The sequence below is a fragment of the Lithobates pipiens genome, unplaced genomic scaffold, assembly GCF_037356315.1.
Source record: "Lithobates pipiens isolate NorthernLeopardFrog02 unplaced genomic scaffold, aLitPip1_a1.2 Scaffold_19, whole genome shotgun sequence".
Lineage (NCBI taxonomy): Eukaryota > Metazoa > Chordata > Amphibia > Anura > Ranidae > Lithobates > Lithobates pipiens.
In genome coordinates this window covers 559,274,673-559,295,959 of record NW_027507764.1, presented here as the reverse complement: position 1 = coordinate 559,295,959, position 21,287 = coordinate 559,274,673, and the positions used below count along the sequence as shown (strand labels likewise).

General features: G+C 46.3%; 1 protein-coding gene across 3 annotated transcripts in view; it reads right to left on the bottom strand.

Moving 5' to 3' along the window:
• The window catches only part of LOC143997631 (uncharacterized), a 379,606-nt gene that overhangs the window by 5,526 nt on the left and 352,793 nt on the right, over nucleotides 1-21,287 (bottom strand). For all 3 annotated transcript variants that reach the window (XR_013277713.1, XM_077493334.1, XM_077493333.1), the window contains one exon: nucleotides 12,019-12,125. Coding sequence is in view for 2 of the 3 variants with exons in the window: in XM_077493334.1 (XP_077349460.1) it covers nucleotides 12,089-12,125 (37 nt within the window). In the remaining variant the exon portion in view is untranslated. The remainder of the gene's footprint in view (nucleotides 1-12,018; nucleotides 12,126-21,287) is intronic.

Genomic DNA, 21,287 nt, shown 5'->3' with positions numbered 1-21,287 from the left:
AATCCTCAAGGGGTGGGTGAAGAAAAAAAACATGTAGATGTTGGATGTAGCCCAGATGTTGATTGACAGCATGCCAGGGAGAATTGCAGAGGTCTTGAAAAAGAAGAGTCAATACTGCGAATATTGACTCTTTGCGTAAACTTAATTTAATTGTCAATAAAAGCCTTTGACAGTTAGACCCCTTTCACACTGGAAGCATTTTTCAGGCTTTTTAGTGCTAAAATGGCACCTGTAAAGCGCCTGAAAAAAGCCTCATCTGCAATCCCATTGCGAAAGCCCAAGTGCAAGGGTAATACTGTCACCTTAGGCCACAACGCAGGATACAGCATCAACAGGGAAGAGTACATAGATGCCGGACTGTTCCGGAGTTGGAATGAGATCACCCAATAATGACTAAAGTATATTAGCTATGGGACTCCTAGAAAGCACCGAAATCCAAAATGTGTTTTGGACATAAATATTCTATATGCCATCTCTCCTTATTCTAGAACACTGGGTGGAACTATTGAGGTTTCCATACTGTATATGCCGATGCTGATGTGCACCAAAAACCCTGTGCTGTATATCACAAGTGAAGACTGACAATTCTATTAATTCAGTTTACAGATCAGGTGTCTCACAGTATCAACATATAAAATTTCATGAACAGACGCTGGAAATCCCCCATTTCATCTGAATACCAGATGGAGTTATTAACAAAGAACTACACAAATTGGGGAAAGCCCCTATAAATACTTTCTGGTTGACTCCCAAGAATTTATATATTACATTAAATGAACTACTACGATGGATCTTGACACATTTCTAGATTTCTATAATTACCATGTGTTAATGGACTAAACACTTTAAACAAAATTGTCATCGTACAATACCAACAAAGCAATTTTCAAAAAAGGTTATGTGAAATAAAATAAAAAAATCTTGTAGCTCGAGAGCTGTCAATTCATTACAATGCCGACTATGCTATGATATTTTGATGTACTAATATGGGCAATATTTTTTTTTACCACTACACTGTATGGCTAAAAGTGTGTGGACAACTAGCTGGCTTTAGGTGTAATGCCGCGTACAAACGACCGGACTTTTCGAGGGACTAGGTCCGATGGTCTTTCCGACGGACTTTCGGCGGAGTTCCGACGGTCTTTCCGAATGAACGGACACACACAATCACACCAAAGTCCGACGGATTCGAACGTGATGACGTACGACCGGACTAGAATAAGGAAGTTCATAGCCAGTAGCCAATAGCTGCCCTAGCGTCGGTTTTTGTGTGTCGGACTAGCATACACGCGAACGGATTTCTCGGTCCGGCGGAGTTCCGGGGGAAAATTTTAAAACATGTTCTATTTCTAAAGTCCGTCTGATTTTTGGCAAGCAAAGGTCCGATGGAGCCCACACACGATCGAATTGTGCGACGGACTCGTTCCGTTGGACCTTTGCTTGCAAAAAGTCCGGTCGTGTGTACGCGGCATTATAGTGAACAATGATAAGTTTACAGCATACAAAAACATTTTCGACAATTGTGCTCTTCCAACATCATGTTACCGGTTTGGAGAAGGACCTTTTCTGTTCCAGCACCACTGTAGCTCTCTGCACAAAACCAACTACATAAAGACATAGTTTGATGAGTTTGGTGTAAAGGAGCTTGAGCCCTCAACTCAACTCTACCGAACGTTCTAACACCTTTGATCATTTTCGACCGACATCAGCACCTGATCCCAAAAATTCTCTTTTGACCTAAAATGGGCACAAATTAACGGATACACTCCAAACTCTTGTGGAAAGCCTTCCCAAAAAAGTGGAGGATGTTATAGTCACAAAGGAGGGCCAATTTCATAATAATGCCCAAGGGTTTGGAATCGAATGTCCAACAAGTGTGACGATCAGGTGTGCACAAAATGTTTGGCTGTATAATGTGTTATCATCACTTAAATCTGGTCACACACATTGCAATCTGATTACACTGACTATGTCATACAAGGGGCCACCCTAAATTATTTGTTCAATTATGTACAATCAGACTGGCCTTCACACTCCATAGTTATTATTCAATCAAACAAAGCTTGTACAAGTAGATTTGATTGGCCTTCAGAAGATGAAGATGGTCCCACAGAAGTCTAAGCCCTTGTACACACGGTCGGACATTCCGACAACAAAATCCGTCAGATTTTTTCAGACGGATTTTGTCCGAAACTGGTGTTGCATACACACGATCGGACAAAGTTGTCGGAAAATCCAATCGTTCGGAACATGATGACGTTCGTTCATTGCGATGGTAGTTCGTGGCAGCTAGTAGCCAATAGCTTTGGTCTCGTAATTTGATCTGAGCATGCGTGGCACTTTGTCCGATCGGAATTCTCTACAAACAATCGGACAAAGTCCGATCGGATCATGTTGTCGGAAAATTTTATATCCAACTCTCAAACTTTGTTGGTCGGACATTCCGACAACAAAATCCGTCTGATTTTTTCAGACGGATTTTGTCCGAAACTGGTGTTGCATACACACGATCGGACAAAGTTGTCGGAAAATCCAATCCTTCGGAACATGATGACGTTCGTTCATTGCGATGGTAGTTCGTGGCAGCTAGTAGCCAATAGCTTTGGTCTCGTAATTTGATCTGAGCATGCGTGGCACTTTGTCCGATCGGAATTCTCTACAAACAATCGGACAAAGTCTGATCGGATCATGTTGTCGGAAAATTTTATATCCAACTCTCAAACTTTGTTGGTCGGACATTCCGACGGAAAAAGTCCGATGCAGCCCACACATACAGTCGGACTATCCGACAACATGCTCCGATCGGATCTTTTCCGTCTGAATTTCCGACCGTGTGTACAAGGGGCTTAGAGGATCCACTGTGCAGGAACAGCTAGCAACCAGGATGTAAACAATATGGCAGACCATGGCAATCAGATTCAGTAATCCTTCTAGGGAGGGTTGGATACTTTAGATCGGTGTGATAAGCCAGGCAAGCTGCAAAAGTGCACCTGTTTTGAAAGTGGACTTATCCTTTAAGTCGCTAAGTGCACTGAGTAATCTGAGTTTCATGTGTAGGATGTTCAGGTCTGAAGCACTGTGAAGGTTGCCCAATTTGCTGTATCACCATTTAGAACCAGGTGAGGATCTGGTGTTGTGAGAATCTTCTCATAACTGCCGCTAAAAGGGAGTAGGTGGACTGTTGTACTACAACAATGCCTGGATAATGGATGTCACACCACTTTCTCAAACTCGATCTTTCTAAGCCCTTGTACACACGGTCAGACATTTCGACAACCAAATCCGTCGGATTTTGTCCGTTGGATTGTGTCCGAAACTGTTGCATACACACGGTTGGACAAAGTTGTCGAAAAATCCGATCTTTCAGAACGTGATGACGTCATTTCGTTACGATGGGACTACGTTCAGGCTAGTAGCCAATCGCTTTGATGTAGGAATTTGATCTGAGCATGCGTGGCACTTTGTCCGATCGGAATTTTCTACACATGATCGGAGTATGTCCGATCGGACCAGTTTGTTGGAAAATATTTCCAGCAAGTTTGAAAATTTGGTCCGACGGATATTCCGACGGAAACAGTCCGATGCATACCACACACAGTCGGATTATCCGACAACACGGTCCGATAGGACACATTCCGACGGATTCTCCGACCGTGTGTACAAGGGCTAAAACTGAGCTTGTAATATTTCCCCCTTCCCGGTCCCCCCCCCCCCCCCCCCATGACTTTACCATTAAGATCAACAGCACAACCATTGGTCCCTCCACACATATCAGGGTGCTGGGTGTAATCCTTGACTCTGACCTCTCCTTCAGCCCCCACATCCAATCACTGGCTAAATCCTGCCGCCTTCACCTCCGCAACATCTCCAGAATTCGACCCTTCCTGACTAATGACACCGCAAAGCAACTCGTTCGATCCTTGATTATTTCCCGCCTTGACTACTGCAATTCTCTCCTTAATGGCCTACCCTTAAGCAGGCTATCCCCCCTTCAGTCTATTATGAATGCTGCTGTTAGCCCTTGTACACACGGTCGGACATTCCAATGGACAATGTCCGATAGGACCGTGTTGTCGGATAATCCGACCATGTGTGGGCTCCATCGGACTGTTTCCGTCGGAGTATCCGATGGACCAAGTTTTCCAGCTGGGCTATAAAATTTTCTGACAACATGATCCGATCAGACTTTGTCTGATCATGGTTAGAGAATTTCGATCGGACAAAGTGCCATGCATGCTCAGATCAAATTCCTAGACCAACGCTATTGGCTACCAGCCTGAACGTAGTCCCGTCATAACGAAATAACGTCATCACGTTAAATACGATCGGATTTTCTGACAACTTTGTCCGACTGTGTGTATGCAACAGTTTCGGACAAAATCCGTCGGACAAAATCCGACGGATTTGGTTGTCGGAATGTCCGACCGTGTGTACAAGGGCTTAGACTAATACACCTCACTAATTGATCCGTGACTGCTGCCCCTCTCTGCCAATCCCTTCACTGGCTTCCCCTACCCCACCGTGTAAAATTCAAAATGCTAACCATAACATACAAGGCCATTCACAACATCCCCCCCATCTACAGCACCAACCTCATCAGAAGATATCACCCAAATCATCCCCTCCGCTCCTCCCAGGACCTCCTGCTCTCTAGCTCCCTTGTTACCTCCTCTTATGCTCACCTTCAAGACTTCTCCAGAGCCTCTCCCATCCTCTGGAATTCCCTGTGCTGGTATATCCAATCAGCCCCTAATCCAGGGGTGTCCAAACTTTTTTCAAAGTGGGCCGGATTTGATGAAGTGAACATGCCTGAGGGCCGACCATTTTGCCTGACATTCTTTGAACCATTGAAAATTCGGTCTAAGTGTGTCCATCCGAGCACTAATACACGGCCCAACAAGAATTCTCTTGCCTTTGTCACGCTCGTTCCCAAGACACAGACAAATGCTCTGCACTTTAGGGGGCACCATTAATTCTTAATGGTACCCCACACATTGGAAAATATAGGGTGCTTTTGGTGCAGTGCAATAAAAAAAAAAAAAAAAACACACACACACAGACACATGTGCGCACACACACATACAGACACATGTGCGCACACACACACACATACAGACACATGTGCACACACACACATACAGACACATGTGCACACACGCACACACACATACAGACACATGTGCACACACACACACACACACATACAGACACATGTGCACCCACACACATACAGACACATGTGTGCACACACACATACAGACACATGTGCACACACACACACACATACAGACACATGTGCACACACACACATACAGACACATGTGCACACACACATACAGACACATGTGCACACACACATACAGACACATGTGCACACACACACATACAGACACATGTGCACACACACATACAGACACATGCGCACACACATACAGACACATGTGCACACACACACACACATACAGACACATGTGCACACACACACACACACACATACAGACACATGTGCACCCACACACATACAGACACATGTGCGCACACGCGCACACACACATACAGACACATGTGCGCACACGCGCACACACACATACAGACACATGTGCACACACGCACACACACATACAGACACATGTGCACCCACAAACATACATACACATGTGTGCACACACACACATACAGACACATGTGCACACACACACACACATACAGACACATGTGCACACACACACACACATACAGACACATGTGCACACACACATACAGACACATGTGCACACACACACACACATACAGACACATGTGCACACACACACACACACACATACAGACACATGTGCACACACACACATACAGACACATGTGCACACACACATACAGACACATGTGCACACACACACATACAGACACATGTGCACACACACACATACAGACACATGTGCACACACACATACAGACACATGTGCACACACACATACAGACACATGTGCACACACACACATACAGACACATGTGCACACACACATACAGACACATGTGCACACACACATACAGACACATGCGCACACACATACAGACACATGTGCACACACACACACACATACAGACACATGTGCACACACACACACATACAGACACATGTGCACACACACACACACATACAGACACATGTGCACACACACATACAGACACATGTGCACACACACACACACATACAGACACGTGCACACACACACACATACAGACACATGTGCACACACACACACATACAGACACATGTGCACACACACACACATACAGACACATGTGCACACACACCCACACACATGTGCACCCACACACATACAGACACATGTGTGCACACACACACACATACAGACACATGTGTGCACACACACACATACAGACACATGTGCACCCACACACATACAGACACATGTGTGCACACACACACATACAGACACATGTGTGCACACACACACATACAGACACATGTGCACACACACACACACACATACAGACACATGTGCACACACACACATACAGACACATGTGCACACACACACACACATACAGACACATGTGCACACACACACACATACAGACACATGTGCACACACACACATACAGACACATGTGGACACACACACACATACAGACACATGTGCACACACACACACATACAGACACATGTGCACACACACATACAGACACATGTGCACACACACATACAGACACATGTGCACACACACATACAGACACATGTGCACACACACACACATACAGACACATGTGCACACACACACATACAGACACATGTGCACACACACACATACAGACACATGTGCACACACACACATACAGACACATGTGCACACACACACATACAGACACATGTGCACACACATACAGACACATGTGCACATACACACACACATACAGACATACATGCACACAAATACAGACACATGCATATACATACATACATACATACATACATACACACACATGAATAAAGGCCTTTTTAACACGAATCTAGCTTGTAGTACAGTACCTTTGCAGCTTCCTCATTCAGCCGGGTACTGCACTGTAGGGGGAAGCAGAGAGCACAGCACACTCCTCTGCACTTTACTTTCACTTTTGAAGCTCACGGAGCTTCTCACAGTGCCGGGGATCGGCTGATCTGACAGCCCTGATCCCGCAGCACAATAAATTGAGAAAGACCAGGCGGGCCGTTCAAAACCGGACCGCGGGCCGCAACTGGCCCGTGGGCCGGACTTTGGACATGCCTGCCCTAATCGGTCCACCTTTAGGAGATCCCTGAAAACTCACTTATTCAGGGAAGCCTATCCTACACCCACCTAACGACTGTCCCCGCGCCGCCCCCATCAAATCATTTTGACCAAATTGTACCTTTAAGTAAAGGGTGATATACAGTGTCCATGAAATGTGACCTTTGCATATCCTTGGAGAAACAAAACTGAGCTCCTGTGCGAGGCTGCATGCTTTATACTACTCTAAACAGGAATGCTATGACACTGAATGTGACATTCAGGCGACAGGACACACAGACGTCGTACTAAGAAGTCTCAAGAGACGCCCTTGTGTTGGTGACAGAGAAGCTTGCTGGGTATACACGGCGCAGTCTTGGCCTACTTCTGCAGCTGCCTCTGACTTGGACCAGATGAATGATGGATATGCAGATGCAGGTCAAGACACTTTTCAAATGACGGATGAAATTTAACCACTCTGAGCCTAGAACAGACCAATGATGAACAAAGGCTGGATGTCTGGCATTGATGCTACACATTCCTACTTATACTTGGTGGTATATGTGGAGGGCTCTGGACTTATATGCAGCACAACCATGTGGCAAGGATGGCATAAACTGGGGTTAACTGGCAGTTAATAGATGCAGAAGGCTAATTCACCCAACAAATGCGTCTGCACCCATGTACTTCCCATGTTGATTTCCAAAATGTGGGAGATGTATTAGAACTGGGGCACACATAATCTGCTGCAGCTCTGCAGAATAACCAATCCGCTTCTAAGTGCCAGTTCACACTATTACGATGCCAGGCATCACATGTAATTCGCAGCGCCACTGCTGTTCACATTACATGCGATGTCTGTGCGGTGCGATATCAGCCATACTGATAGTATGGCTGATATCGCACCACATTCGGTCCAAACACGTACAGGACCCTTTTTTCTGTTCGGACCAGAATTGGATCGCATGTGTGTTCACACATATGCGGTCCGATTCATGTCCGGACTGTCAGTTCGGAGTACGATATGCAAGCTGAAATGGGGGTGCCGTTAACATATAATGACACTCCCCAGCAGTTCGCATATGGCAGTGTGAACTGCCGTGCGTGTCGGGTGCAATGCGGGAATCCGCATTTGATTCGCAGGGTTCTCGCATCGCACTAGTGTGAACCGGCACTAACTGCAGCTTCTTCAATTAGTCTTTGACAATAAAACCTGGAAGCTGATTGGTTACTATGCACATCTGCAACAGATTTTCAGCGCACCACTTTTAATTAATGGATTTAATAAATCCCACCTAACGACCCCAGTGACAAACGCAGAGTGCTGAATGGGCAGTGACTCACTTGATATGCATAGTGCTAAAAAGATAATGACATTACTGGAGGGCTAAGAGCTGAATGCACACTGATTCTCTTGGGGTTGCAGAGTGCCCAACTGACACCAACTATTGGAGGGCAGAGTGCTGAATGGATACTGACTATCTTGGAGGGCTAGGTGCTGAATGGATACTGACTATCTGGAAGGGTAGAGTGCTGAATGGATACTGACTATCTGGAAGGGTAGAGTGCTGAATGGATACGGACTATCTTGGAGGGTAGAAAAGCTGACTAGCTACTGACTATTTTGGAGGCCAAAGTTCTGAACAGTGGCGCAGTGTCCATAAGGGCGCACGGGCGACGCCCCCTCTCTCCAGCCACCCCCTCTATCACCAATAGATAGATTCATGAATCTATCTATGGCCACTGCTGCCACCTCCTATTCAGGTGCCTTGCCCCTTTTCAGGTTCCAGGCGCCTGAATTACAGCAAGAGAGGTGTTTTTGAAGTACCCAATTAGAGCCATAGGCTCCAATAGGCGTCAAAAAAGGTAATAAGTGAGCGCCATGCTTGGTGCTCGCAGTTAACCCAGCTGTGTTAGAAAAGTGAATGAATATTCACTTTCCTAACACTGAACCGCCAATGAGGTGCTCAGGTCTGTTACCCATCACCTGATTGGCTGAAACGATGGGAGCTGTGATTGGACGCCTGTCAGGCATCCAATCATAGGAGCGGACGGGAGGAGAACGGGAGAGAAGACATCAAGGACATGGAAGAGCAACACCACTCGCCGCTGTCACCCGCTGCCCCACCAAGACAGGGTAAGAGCCGGGCAGACGGCGGGTGGGGGGGGCACAGTGGCAGCATTCGATGGGCACAGTGGGAGCATTTAAAGGGGCACAGTGGGAGCACTTGATGGGCACAGCGGCTGCGTTTGATGGGCACAGTGGTGGCATTTGATGGGCACAATGCTGAATGGACAGTGACTCTCTCTGGAGGAGCAGTGCAAAATCTGGTGCAGCTTTGCATAGAAATCAGCTTCCAAGTTTTATTGTCAAAGCTTAAAGCGGTTGTATACCCACTGAAGTATTTTTTTTTTTCCGGAAAGGAAAAGGCATAATGAGCTAGTATGCACCGCATACTAGCTCATTATGAAATACTTACCTTAAAACGAAGCCCCGACATCTGGCCTGATCCATGCCGAGGGAGCTGACATGTTCCCTCTGCATTTCTTCCGGGTATCACGGCTCCGGCCACTCATATCGTCACTCCCACGCATGCACACGGGAGATCTCTTTCCGGTAGGGTCCGGCATCTGCCGGACTTTCAGCCGAGAATCCCCTGTGCGCATGCACCGCTGCAGTCAGCGGCGCATTGCGAGGGGAATATCTCCTAAACCGTACAGGTTTAGGAGATATTTTTTTTACCTACAGGTAAGCCTTATTATAGGCTTTTCTGTAGATTAAAGTCCAAAAATTTACTATACAACCACTTTAATTGAACAAGTTAAAGTTAGAAGTTGATTGGCTGTCATGCAGAGCTGCACCAGATTTTGCACTCTCCAGTTTCAGTCTCTCTTGTAGGGCAAAGTACACAAGGAACACAAAGGCCTCATTTCCATTCAGGGAAAATGCCAAATTTGAGGTTGACAAATTCTTTAACAATACAACTAGCAGTCAATGCATAGGTTATCCACAGACCACTAAAGTTATAGCAGCAATGGTCTGCTGGCCCTAGGGTGACCACATTTCAAATCTGCCATTCAGGAACACCCCCCCACCACTCACCCCCCTTCCCAAAAAAAGATGTACATCACAGGGGTCCCTTGAGTCTGCCTGTAAAGTGGTGCATCTGTAGCATGCGTAGATTATGCTGCAGCAAAAATGACTAAAGAAAAACAAAAAAAAGGGTCAAATCACATTTAAATTGGCTCACGGTTGCAATTGCTGTCACCCAGCTATTGAAAACAAAAGAAAAAAAAAACGAATTGGGGTCCCCCCCCAGTCCATACCAGACTCTTCGGAAACCTTATGCCAGAATGTAAAAAACAGTGTGGGGTGCCCCCAAGATCCATACCAGACCCTTATCTGAGCATGCAGCCTGGCAGGTCAGGAAAGAGGGGGGGGGGCCTCCCCTCAACCATACCAGACCACATGCCCTCAACTTGGGGGTGCGACCCCAAAGCATCTTGTCCCCATGTTGATGGGGACAAGGGTCTCTTCCCCACAACCCTGGTCTGTGGTTGTGGGGCCCTGCGTGAGGGTGGCTTATCAGAATCTGGAAGCCCCCTTTAACAAGGAGGCCTTCAGATCCCGTCCCCACCCCCTATGTGAATGAGTATGGGGTACATAGTACCCTTACCCATCTGGCAAAAAAGTGTCAAAAAGTTATAAAAACAGACAATTTTTGACAATTCCTTTAATAAAAAATCATATATAGGTATGGGCAGGGCCATCTGGCAACATCACCTGGTGGCACCATGTGCAGCCCTCTCTCCTCTACAGCCATTCAAATTACATATTGGTGTGGTGTTCCCCTTAAAACCCTTTGGGTCTGGTATTGACTGGGGGGGGGGGGGGCGTTTTTTTTTTTTTTTTTTACCAGCAATTTTTCTTTTTTTATTATTCAGCTGTCAGTGTGGAAAGGACATTGACAGCTGAAGACTTATCGGTTGTTAAGGATGTGGCAGCAGGCTTCCCAGCCCCACTCCTTAACAACCAGCTTTTAGTGCGACCTGATTGGACAACTCTTTGCCCAATCAGGGTGCAGAATGCACTGCGCAGGGTGGCTGTGTCAGTTCCATTCCAGGACACTGTACTGTCCCGGAATGAAGGTGCCCGGGACCTGAGACATACCGGCAAAATGCGGGACTGTCCCTGGCAATCCGGGACACGTGGTCACCCTAGCTGGCCCTTGGACAACCCGTAGCCATTCCTATTATCTAAGCTGCAGAGAGTCTTGTGACTTCCCTCTCTCCTCCTTTCTTCCACCATCTGCCATGGATTTCTCTGGAAAGGCTGACGACGGGCTAAAATATCAACGTTAATACTCTTCTATGCAAATTTGCAGTATTAAACAGAAACATTCTTCTTTAACGGACTGTAAATATGCTCATGCAAAACAAGGTTCAATCGTTAACCTCCTAAGACCCCGGTCTAATGCAAGTATAGTCAAAGCCTCATTTGCATGTCACTCCCAGCATTCCTGGCCCAGTGACAGAGAATGGTTCCTGATAATGTGGGGAAGGAGTTGCATTAAAGTAAATGTTGACAATCCTCTCTGACTGTACAGCAGTATAGATTAGTCATTGTTCTCCACCAAGTAACATTATTATAGGCTTAAAGGAAAACTGTCGGAAATTTTCAGCGAGCAATGACTTTGAAGTTAGTATTGTGAGGGTTATGTGAAAGCATTTTTTTTGGCATGATCCTCACCTACTTTGGCACACGTCGTGCCAAATCTTGCTGCTGATCTTTTTCATTGGCAGACTGGTCGGTTCTCCCCCTAGTGGCTATCCTGTGCAGTTATCCTTGCAAGACACCTGTTGAAAGAAAATAAATTAGAGGGTAAACCACCTACAGACAGTCATTGTGCCAATCAAAAGCAAATTTGTATATTTTATAAGAAAGAGTGACTGCAATCAAGAATAGAAGTAGAGAGCAGAAACAAAACTTTGAAAATATGATCTGAAGATTACAGCCTAACTCCACGCAGGAAAAAATGGCCCTTGCGGTGAGCCCCTCTCCCTTGCCATACTACAAGGATTAAATGTTCGTTAAGGCTAGAGTTAGGGGAACAAGGTGTAATACCCTATTCCTTACTCTCGCAGGCTTCCTCCATCTATGCAACTGGTCTCCAGAAGCCTCTACTCCAGGGGTCTCCAAACTTTTCAAACAAAGGGCCACTTTATTGTCCTTCAGACTTTAGGAGGGCCGGATTATGGCCAGCAGGGGCAGAAAATGTCACGGGCCCAGCATCAGTGAGAATAAATATGGCGCCAAGGTTGGTGGTCAATAGGAAGTGTATTCCCCCTATTAGTAGGAGGAATAGTATTCCATCATTGGCATCAGTGGAAGATATAATGCCCCATTTTTGGTGTCAGTGAGAGGAATAGTGCCTCATATTAGTGGAAGGAGTTGTTTCCCAAGGGCCGCATAAAAGCTAGCAAAGGGCCACATCTGGCCCTCGGGCCACAGTTTGGAGACCCCTGCTCTACTCTATAAGGCCATTGCCATTGGTCTCATGCTGACATCATAAAGCACAGTGTAGAACCAATAGCTCTTCTTTGTACATGAGGATGGTGAAGGCCCATCCACAACCAGAAGCTTCAGAGAGAAGAGAAGAGTGCATTCGCCTGCGGGGGCGAGAAACAGGGTAATTATTACACTTTATTCCTCTATTCCTCCAAACCAGGGGTCTCCAAACTTTCTAAGCAAACAGCCAGCTTACTGTCCTTCAGGCTTTAGGGCAGGGCTGGACTGGGACAAAAATTTGGCCCTTGACTTGATCCAGACCAGCCCACTTGAATTTTGCAAACAAGCACAAAAACAGTATATAAAACTATACGTAATTGTGCAAAAAAACATACGTAGCATAACATAAGGAGTCCTCACTAACCTCTTTTATTATTTCACTTATTCTCCTCTGTATTTTTCTCATCTTTCTCACATCACTGCGTGAAGTTGTGGGCAAGCCACACAGCTATTACTTTATCACTGAAACCGGCCCACTGAGCCATCGGCCCACCGGGAAACTCTCTGTAGTCCCAATGGCCAGTACATGCCTGCTTTAGGGGAGAGTATAAAATGCCTATTTCTTTTTAATGGGAGGAATAGTGCCCCATTGATGGTGTTAGTAGAGGGAATGGTTCTCCATCATTGGTGTCAGTTGGTGGAATAGTGCCCCAAGGACCAGATGAAGGCAAGCAAAGGAACACATCCAGCCCCCAGGCTGCAATTTGGAGACCACTGCTCTAGGCTTAAGGAGTATTTAACCCTCACAGTATGGTTGGGGTCCACTATAAGGCTAGATTTTTCAAGAATCCCTGAATTGAACTTTACGTAAACCTGCTTTAAAAAAATAAACACTAAAAAAAACCCTCCAGTTTACAGTTAGAGCACTCCTTTGCCTTATTTGACCTTCAATTAGTCCCAGACTAAGTCCCTAATGATCAATCCTGATACTTCCCAGTATAGTAGGACATGTGACACTCACCCTACTCTCCCATAATGCAGTGATTCATTGCCAGACCCCAACGCTTTCATAGGAGTGTGCGCTTCACAGTTTATAGATACTGACCACCAGGACGGGGTCACTGTATTTTTAGGCAGGCATGGACCCGAATCTGAAGCAAAACCACTCCAAAGGTCCCCCAGACACCCCCCCCCCCCCCAAAGAATAGAGTCCCCTAAAAATCCAGAGCCCATAGTCAGTATGCAAGAGGTTACCCTGCAGTCCCCTTCAAAAGTTCCTGTCCCGGCTGGGTCTGTCACAGGTTGCAAACCCTAAAATATACCAACTGAAGTGACTGGTCTCAGGTGATACAAAGAGATGAAACAAATCCTCCTACAAAAGTTGTACTTGTTTATGTGCAGCCCTCTCTCCTCTACAGCCATTCAAAGTACAGAAATGCTTTGCATTGAGGCATGTAAAAGAATATTTTTTGTTAATTTTTCATTCCAGGGGCTTACAACCACTGTAAATACAGGATAGCTGATGATATTTGGGTCTGGCGGCCTCAATGTAACGTCAGTAAACACTTGTGTGCAAGCTATCCTGGTCTCCGACTCATCACAGACATAAAAACGTTCTTTGTAAGAATTTGGGTAAAGAGAAGAACGATCTTCTTATGGGCGCCTCCACTTTGAGGTGATGTGTGTTTGTGAAAACACACACAGTCTGAACCTTCCATGTACTTCTCTATTGCAGAGTGGGGTTTTGCTGCATGAATGGCTGGGCTGTACAAGGCAACACAGTCTATGCTCTAATCAGTGTGCCACTCGTAATTTATTGCTGCAGTAGATTGTTGGAAATGGTTTTACTCTGAGTTTTATCTTCCCAGCTGGCCTCCGAGTTACGGACACAAGACCGAACCAAAAATTCCCATATATTACGGTGACAGTGTTACAACAAGCAGAGCTCTAGACAAAAAAAAATAAAATAGAGAACAAACATAAAAGCAAACCCATATTAACTAGCAAAAAACAGTTTAATGAGTAGATTTCTTTGAATAGCTTGAGTAAGCACCTATGCGGAGAAAACACAGACTACGCTCTCCTAGGGCCCAACTGGTACACGATAAGTACCAAAGGGCTGTACATGGTGGACCTTTGACCACAGGTTGGGCACCAAGCACCTTAGACAACACATTAACCCACAATGCACAGAATATGATTCCACAATACATAATGGATATTTGTCAATACCACCAGATTGTCCCATAAAAATCCCCCTCATTTTTAAGAATCGATTGCAAGGCCAGGACAAGGGGTGGGCAGGAGGGGCAGCTTTCCTGGGCACTGTGGTATTATGTGAGGTAGTACAGGGAGGGCACCACAAGCAGATTGGGGAGAGGGGATTTGTGTTGAGAGGGAAAAAATTTGAGAGGGCAACAGGAGGTAAGAGTTGTTCTAAAAGGAAAGGGGTGATCCCTGATGCCACACATCTGAGAAATCCTATAGAGGTGGCAACCTCAGTCTGGACTCCAACCAGGCCACATTCCAACACGTTCCACTCTGCTCCCTGGAGCTTAGTCAGGGGTAAGCATCAGGTGGTGGAGCGAAACATGTTGGGGGCGTGGCCTGGTCAGAGTCCAGGCTGAAGTTGCCAGTCTATCCACCTCCATAGGATTTATTAGATGTGCACCATCAAGGATCACCACTTTCCTTTTTGAGCCATTGCAGGAGCCGGGACGGGCTCATCCCTCGCCAGCACTCTCAGCAGCAGATACAAAGGAACCCACCTGTATACCCCTTATCCACCGAGCCTGAGCGGCAGGTAAAGAGAAAACAGGTTACAGTGAGAATTGTACTAGGAAGGGAAATTTGGGGAGGTGTCCTAGGTGTGGTGATTTGTGAGGAGGGATGGGGAAGAGTATTTGTGCTAGGAGGGGCAATAGTGAGGGGTGTTGGGCTAAAACGGTAATATGGTAGGGGAGGGAGGTGGGGATTTGTGCTAGGAGGAAACATTTTTGGGGAGGGGGATTTTTGCTAGTAGGGATGTTTGGGGGCATTATTTGTGCTAGGAGGGGAAATGGGGGGTTATGCTAGGGTGGAGGATTGGAGGAGGGGAGTTTGTGCTGGGAGTGGGGGGAGAGGATTTGTGCTTAGAGTGGAAGTTTGAGGGGTAGGGTATTTGTGGTAGGAAAGGGGAATTTTTTTTGGGGGGGGGGGTGGGGGGTTGGGGATTGTGCTAGAAGCATATGCTGAATGAGCAGGAGGTGGATTTGTACTGGGAGGAGGGAGAATTTATGCTTATGGGATAAGCGTGCAGATTAGTGGTTAAAGTGGACCTTCAGTCATTTTTTCATCTTTCCATCTATTAAATCTTCTGCCCTTGTTGTATTATCTTTGGATAGTAAAACATGTTTTTTTCTGCCAGTAAATACCTTATAAAATAAATCTGCCAGTAAATACCTTATACGGCCCACTTCTTGTTTCTTGTCATTAGCCTAGGCTTATGACATCATGCACAGCTCTCTCTATCTCACTCTGGGTAGAGTTTGCCAAGAAGGGAGGGAGGATGAGTCATAAGAGGGCTAATGGGAGTCTGCAGAGCTGGAGCTGTGTGTCTGTGTAAATCAAGGAAGTGAACAGGCAGCAGCTTCAGCTGCCCACAATTAAAATGGTTGCAGCCAGACTCAGTGGAGTCTCCTTTAAGGGGGCGTGGCCAGGGTGTGTGTTCTATGCCTGCATAATTTTGCTGATAGGTGTCCTTCACTCCCATCTCAAAAAATTGGGAGGTGTGATCTTGGGGGGGTGCAATTTGGAATGTTAGGCCTGGGCTCTCGATGACCTTTTTCCGGTGTCCTGTTGAGAACTGTCCCCCATTGGATAATGTCCGCCATGTACTGCGCAGGCGCAGCGCTTGTGCAGTACGGAGGACAAAGGAGACGTCGAAAGTCTCCGAACATGAACAGCTGTTCATGAGCTGCACGCGGCGCATGTGCAATGAACACTACATTGTGCCACACGCTCCCGATGCTCGTACAACTCTGCAAAGGGCGGGTGTAGGGGGCGGATGCATACAGAAGATGGCCAGAGCTCATACGATGGTGGTGGATTTCTTAAAGGGGCGGATGCCATCTTCTGTATGCATCTGCCCCTTTGAGAAATCCACCACCATCGTATGAGCTCTGGCCATCTTCTGTATGCATCCGCCCCCTACACCCGCCCTTTTCAGAGTTGCACCGGGAGCGTGTGGCACAATGTAGTGTTCATTGCGCATGCGCCGCATACAGCTCATGAACAGCTGTTCATGTTTGGACACTTTCGGCGTCTCCTTTGTCCTCCATACTGCGCAAGAACAGGGCAGACACACTATCCAATGGGGGGACCTTTCTCGTCAGAAGACCAGCACTGATAGATAGTGTTATGCCGTGTACACGCGACCGGACTTTTCCACAGCAAAGGTCAGACGGATTCGAATCCGTCGGATAATTCGATCGTGTGTGGGCTCCATCGGACCTTTGCTGTCCAAAAATCTGACGGACTTTAGAAATAGGACATGTTTCAGATTTTTCGGGCCTGAACTCCGCCAGACCCAGTTCCTATCTAGAAATCCGTTTGTGTGTATGCTAGTCCGACGGACAAAAAACGGCAGCTATTGGCTACTGGCTATGAACTTCCTTATTCTAGTCTGGTCATACGTCATCACGTTCGAATCCGTCAGACTTTGGTGTGATTGTGTGTGGCCAAGTCCGTTCATTCGGTAAGTCCGCCGGAACTCCGCCGACAGTCAGTCGGGAAGAACGGCGGACCTAGTCTGTCGAAAAGTCCGGTCGTGTGTACGCGACATTAGGCTTTTCTTCCACTTTAAGTTGGAAGGTTCATTTTAAGTTGATGTTGTCACCAGGATGGAAGGCGGGGGGGGGGGGGGGGGGGGAATCTCCCCAAGAAAACTTCAGACAGCAGTAAAAGCCCGTCAGAGGTTCAAAGCCATCCTCACTCTGTCCAGAACGAGGAAAAAAAAAAAAAAATAGTCTGAAGTTACATATCAAGTCCCATGAACGATGCATTGCTGAGCGAGGCACAAATCTACTTTTTGATGCACTGGGTGAAATTTCTGTCCATATCCTCCGCAGCCAAGAAAAGCGCTGACCTTCTCCGCGCCGCAGCTGCTGTGACCCAGTTTCCCTAGGGAAAGGTGATTGTGTAACAGAATATTTTTATATGGCTCTGTACAAAAGGAGTGTTAGGGACAAAAGAAGGGTTTACTTGAACATTACTCATCCTTTGATAGTTATATGACTTCAGCGTGGTCATGCCTAGTCATTGTCGGTATTAAGTGACATGTAAACATCATGAGCAAGTTGGCACAACCAGGACAAAAGGAAACAACTGACAGACATAGACCTTCAGTGGCAGCCAAGGAGAGATTACTCAGGAATAGTGGTGGTCACTGCTGGTCACAGGGGGGCCCTCCAGTGCAGCCTCAAAAATTAACAAAAAGACCAAACTAAATATTTAGAATATGCAGGGCTTTTTTTTCCCAATAGGAACACTCCAGCACAGAATGTGTACTGGCAAAGAGGGCTGGGGTGTGATGGAGGGTCTATCGACGCTGGCTGCTGGGGGATCTATTGTCGCTGGAGGGTGTAGTGTTGCTGGGGTGAATTTTCAGTTGTTGGGGGGATGGGGGTCTTTTGTCGCTGGAGGGTGTAGTTTTGCTGGGGCAGATTTTCAGTTGTGGGGAGATGGGGGTCTATTGTTGCTCTGGGTCCTTATGATGTTATTGGGGGGGGGGGTCTACTGTTGAAGGCTTCTGGAGAATCACCTATTGTTGCGCGCGCGGGGGGGGGGGGTGTAGTGTTGCTGAGGGTATTTATCATTACGGGAGGGGGGTTTTATTGTTGCTGAGGGGAATCTACTGTTGCTCTGGGGGTCTTATGTTTTTGGGGGAATCTACTGTTGAGGGGAGAGGGTCTACTGATGCTGGCTGCTGGGGCATCTATTATTTCCATAGGGCAATGGTTTCCAAACTGTGGCCCTTTGGTGGACTTTATCTGGCCCTTGGGGCACTATTCCTCCCACTAACCCCAATAATGGAGCATAATTCCTTCCATTGATACCAATGATGAGGCACTATTCCCCCCACTGATACCAATGATGGGGCACTATTCCTACAATTGACACCAATGATGAGGCACTATTCCTCCCACTGACACCAATGATGGGACACTATTCCTACCATTGACACCAATGATGGGGCACTATTTCTCCCATTGACACCAATGATGGGGCACTATTTCTCCCATTGACACCAATGATGGGGCATTATTCCTCCCAGTGATACCAATGATGGGGCACTATTCCTCCCACTGACACCAATGATGAGGCAGTAGTTCTTCCACTGATACCAATGATGGAGCACTGTTCCTCCCACTGACACCAACGATGAGGCAGTAGTTCTCCCACTGATACCAGTGATGGGGCACTGTTTCTCCCACTGACACCAACGATGGAGTACTACATTCCAGTGATACCAATAAGGCAGAACTATCCCTCTCACCGATACCAATGATGGGCTGCTATTCTTCCTCTTACTGCCCACAGGCACTATGTATCTGACCACTATCCCCGAGGTAAGGTTTATTTCCACTGATGCTGAGCTCAGGACATTTTCTACACTCACTGGCCACAATCCGGCCCCCTTAAAGTCTGAAGGACAGTAAACTGACCATACGTTTGGAAAGTTTAGGAAACCCTGCCATAGGGAGTCTATGGTTGCTTGGACAAATCTATTGTTGCTGGGGGGGTATTTAGGTCCGGGAGGAGGGTCTATTGTTGTTGGAGCAGATCTATTGTTGCTGGTGGGATGATCCATTGTTGCTGGGTGTTTTTTGTTCCTGGAGGGGGTCTGTTCATTCTATTGTTGCTGCGGGGTAGGTATTTTGTTCCTGCGGGTCTATTGTTGCTGGGAAGGACCTACTGTTGCTGCGGGGGTCCATTGTCACTTAAGGGGAGGGCTATTATCATTAACCAATTCCATACAAATGAATTAACACCATAAAATGATACCTGGCTCTGTATTCTCTAAAAGGGACAGCACTGTGAGGAGTATGTGGGCAGACACAAGTGGTGGTGCTGTGAGGTAGGTAAGGGCCAAAGAAAAGGGGTGACTCAGGGGAAGGGGGAGTACCTGCACCTATTCTTCAATAAAAAGCCCTGAGAATGTGTAATACGATGACAGGGCCCAAGACACTGTGGACACAGGCTGGACACTGGACAATACAGAAATCCACAATGCACAGAATATAGAGTATAGTATGGAAATTTGCGAACACTACCAGATTGTCTTGGAAGATCACCCTCTGTAATATCCTGGTGACCCCGGTACAGTGAGGGGAAATCTAAAATGTTACAGTTGTCACCTAAATGGGAGGAGATTAGAAATCTTGCAATGGGGACACCTGGTCCGTCATAACTCACTTGGGAAACATCTCCACTTACTTCTTGTTCCGTCTCCATCTCCCTAGTGGGACACAGACATCAATACAACTTGGGCCTGGGTTTCCAAAGTTAAACAAAAAAGTTTGGGCTTTAAAAACACTTAACATTTTTAGTGAATAAAACAACTCATATATATAAATATATATTAGCTATTCAAAGTTCTCGTGTATTACAGAACTCACTCCTCTGTGTATTATTGTTTCGGATATATCTCCCGGTAATCTTGGTGGAGCTAAAGGATCACTAAACACAAAGGACTTTGTACATGTTACATCGTCTTCATAACTATCTGGTGACATAAACCACGATTGCAACACTTTCATGCAATACTAGTTTTATAGAACCCGCGGTGTTGGTTTATGACATAATGAGGCCGCTTTTATTTGTTTGGCAGGGTCAGTTCTGAGTTTTCCAGCTATAAAGTATGCGAAAATGCTTCTCATGTCGGTGAAAAGTATGAAGAATGCCCATTAAATTGGTGGTCAGAGGGAAGAATGCCCCTTACATCGATGATTAGCTGGAGAATGCACCTACATTGGTGGTCAGTGGGGAGAATTTCCCTTACTTTGATGGTCAGTAGGAAAAATGCAGAAGAATGCATTTATATTAGTGGCCAGTAGGAAGAATACTCCTTAAATTGGTGGTCAGTTGGAAACATGCTGTTTTATTGGTGGTCAATTGAAAGAATGTTTCTTAAATTGGTAGTCAATGTGAAAAATGCCCCTTACATTGGTGGTCAGTGGAAAGAATGTCCCTAAAATTGGTGGTCAATGGGAAAAAATGCCCCTTACATTGGTGTTCAGTGGGAAGAATTCTCCGTACATTGGTGTTCAGTGGAAGAAGTTCTCCTTACATTGGTGGTCAGTGTAAAAAAGTCCCTTACATTGGTGTTCAGTGGGAAAAACTATTTTGACAATAAAACCTAGAAGCTGGTTGGTTTCTATGCAGAGCTGTGCCAGATTTTGTATTCTCCTCCTTCCCATCCCCTTGTTCCCACCTACCTCTTAGCCCTTGTACACACGGTCGGACATTCC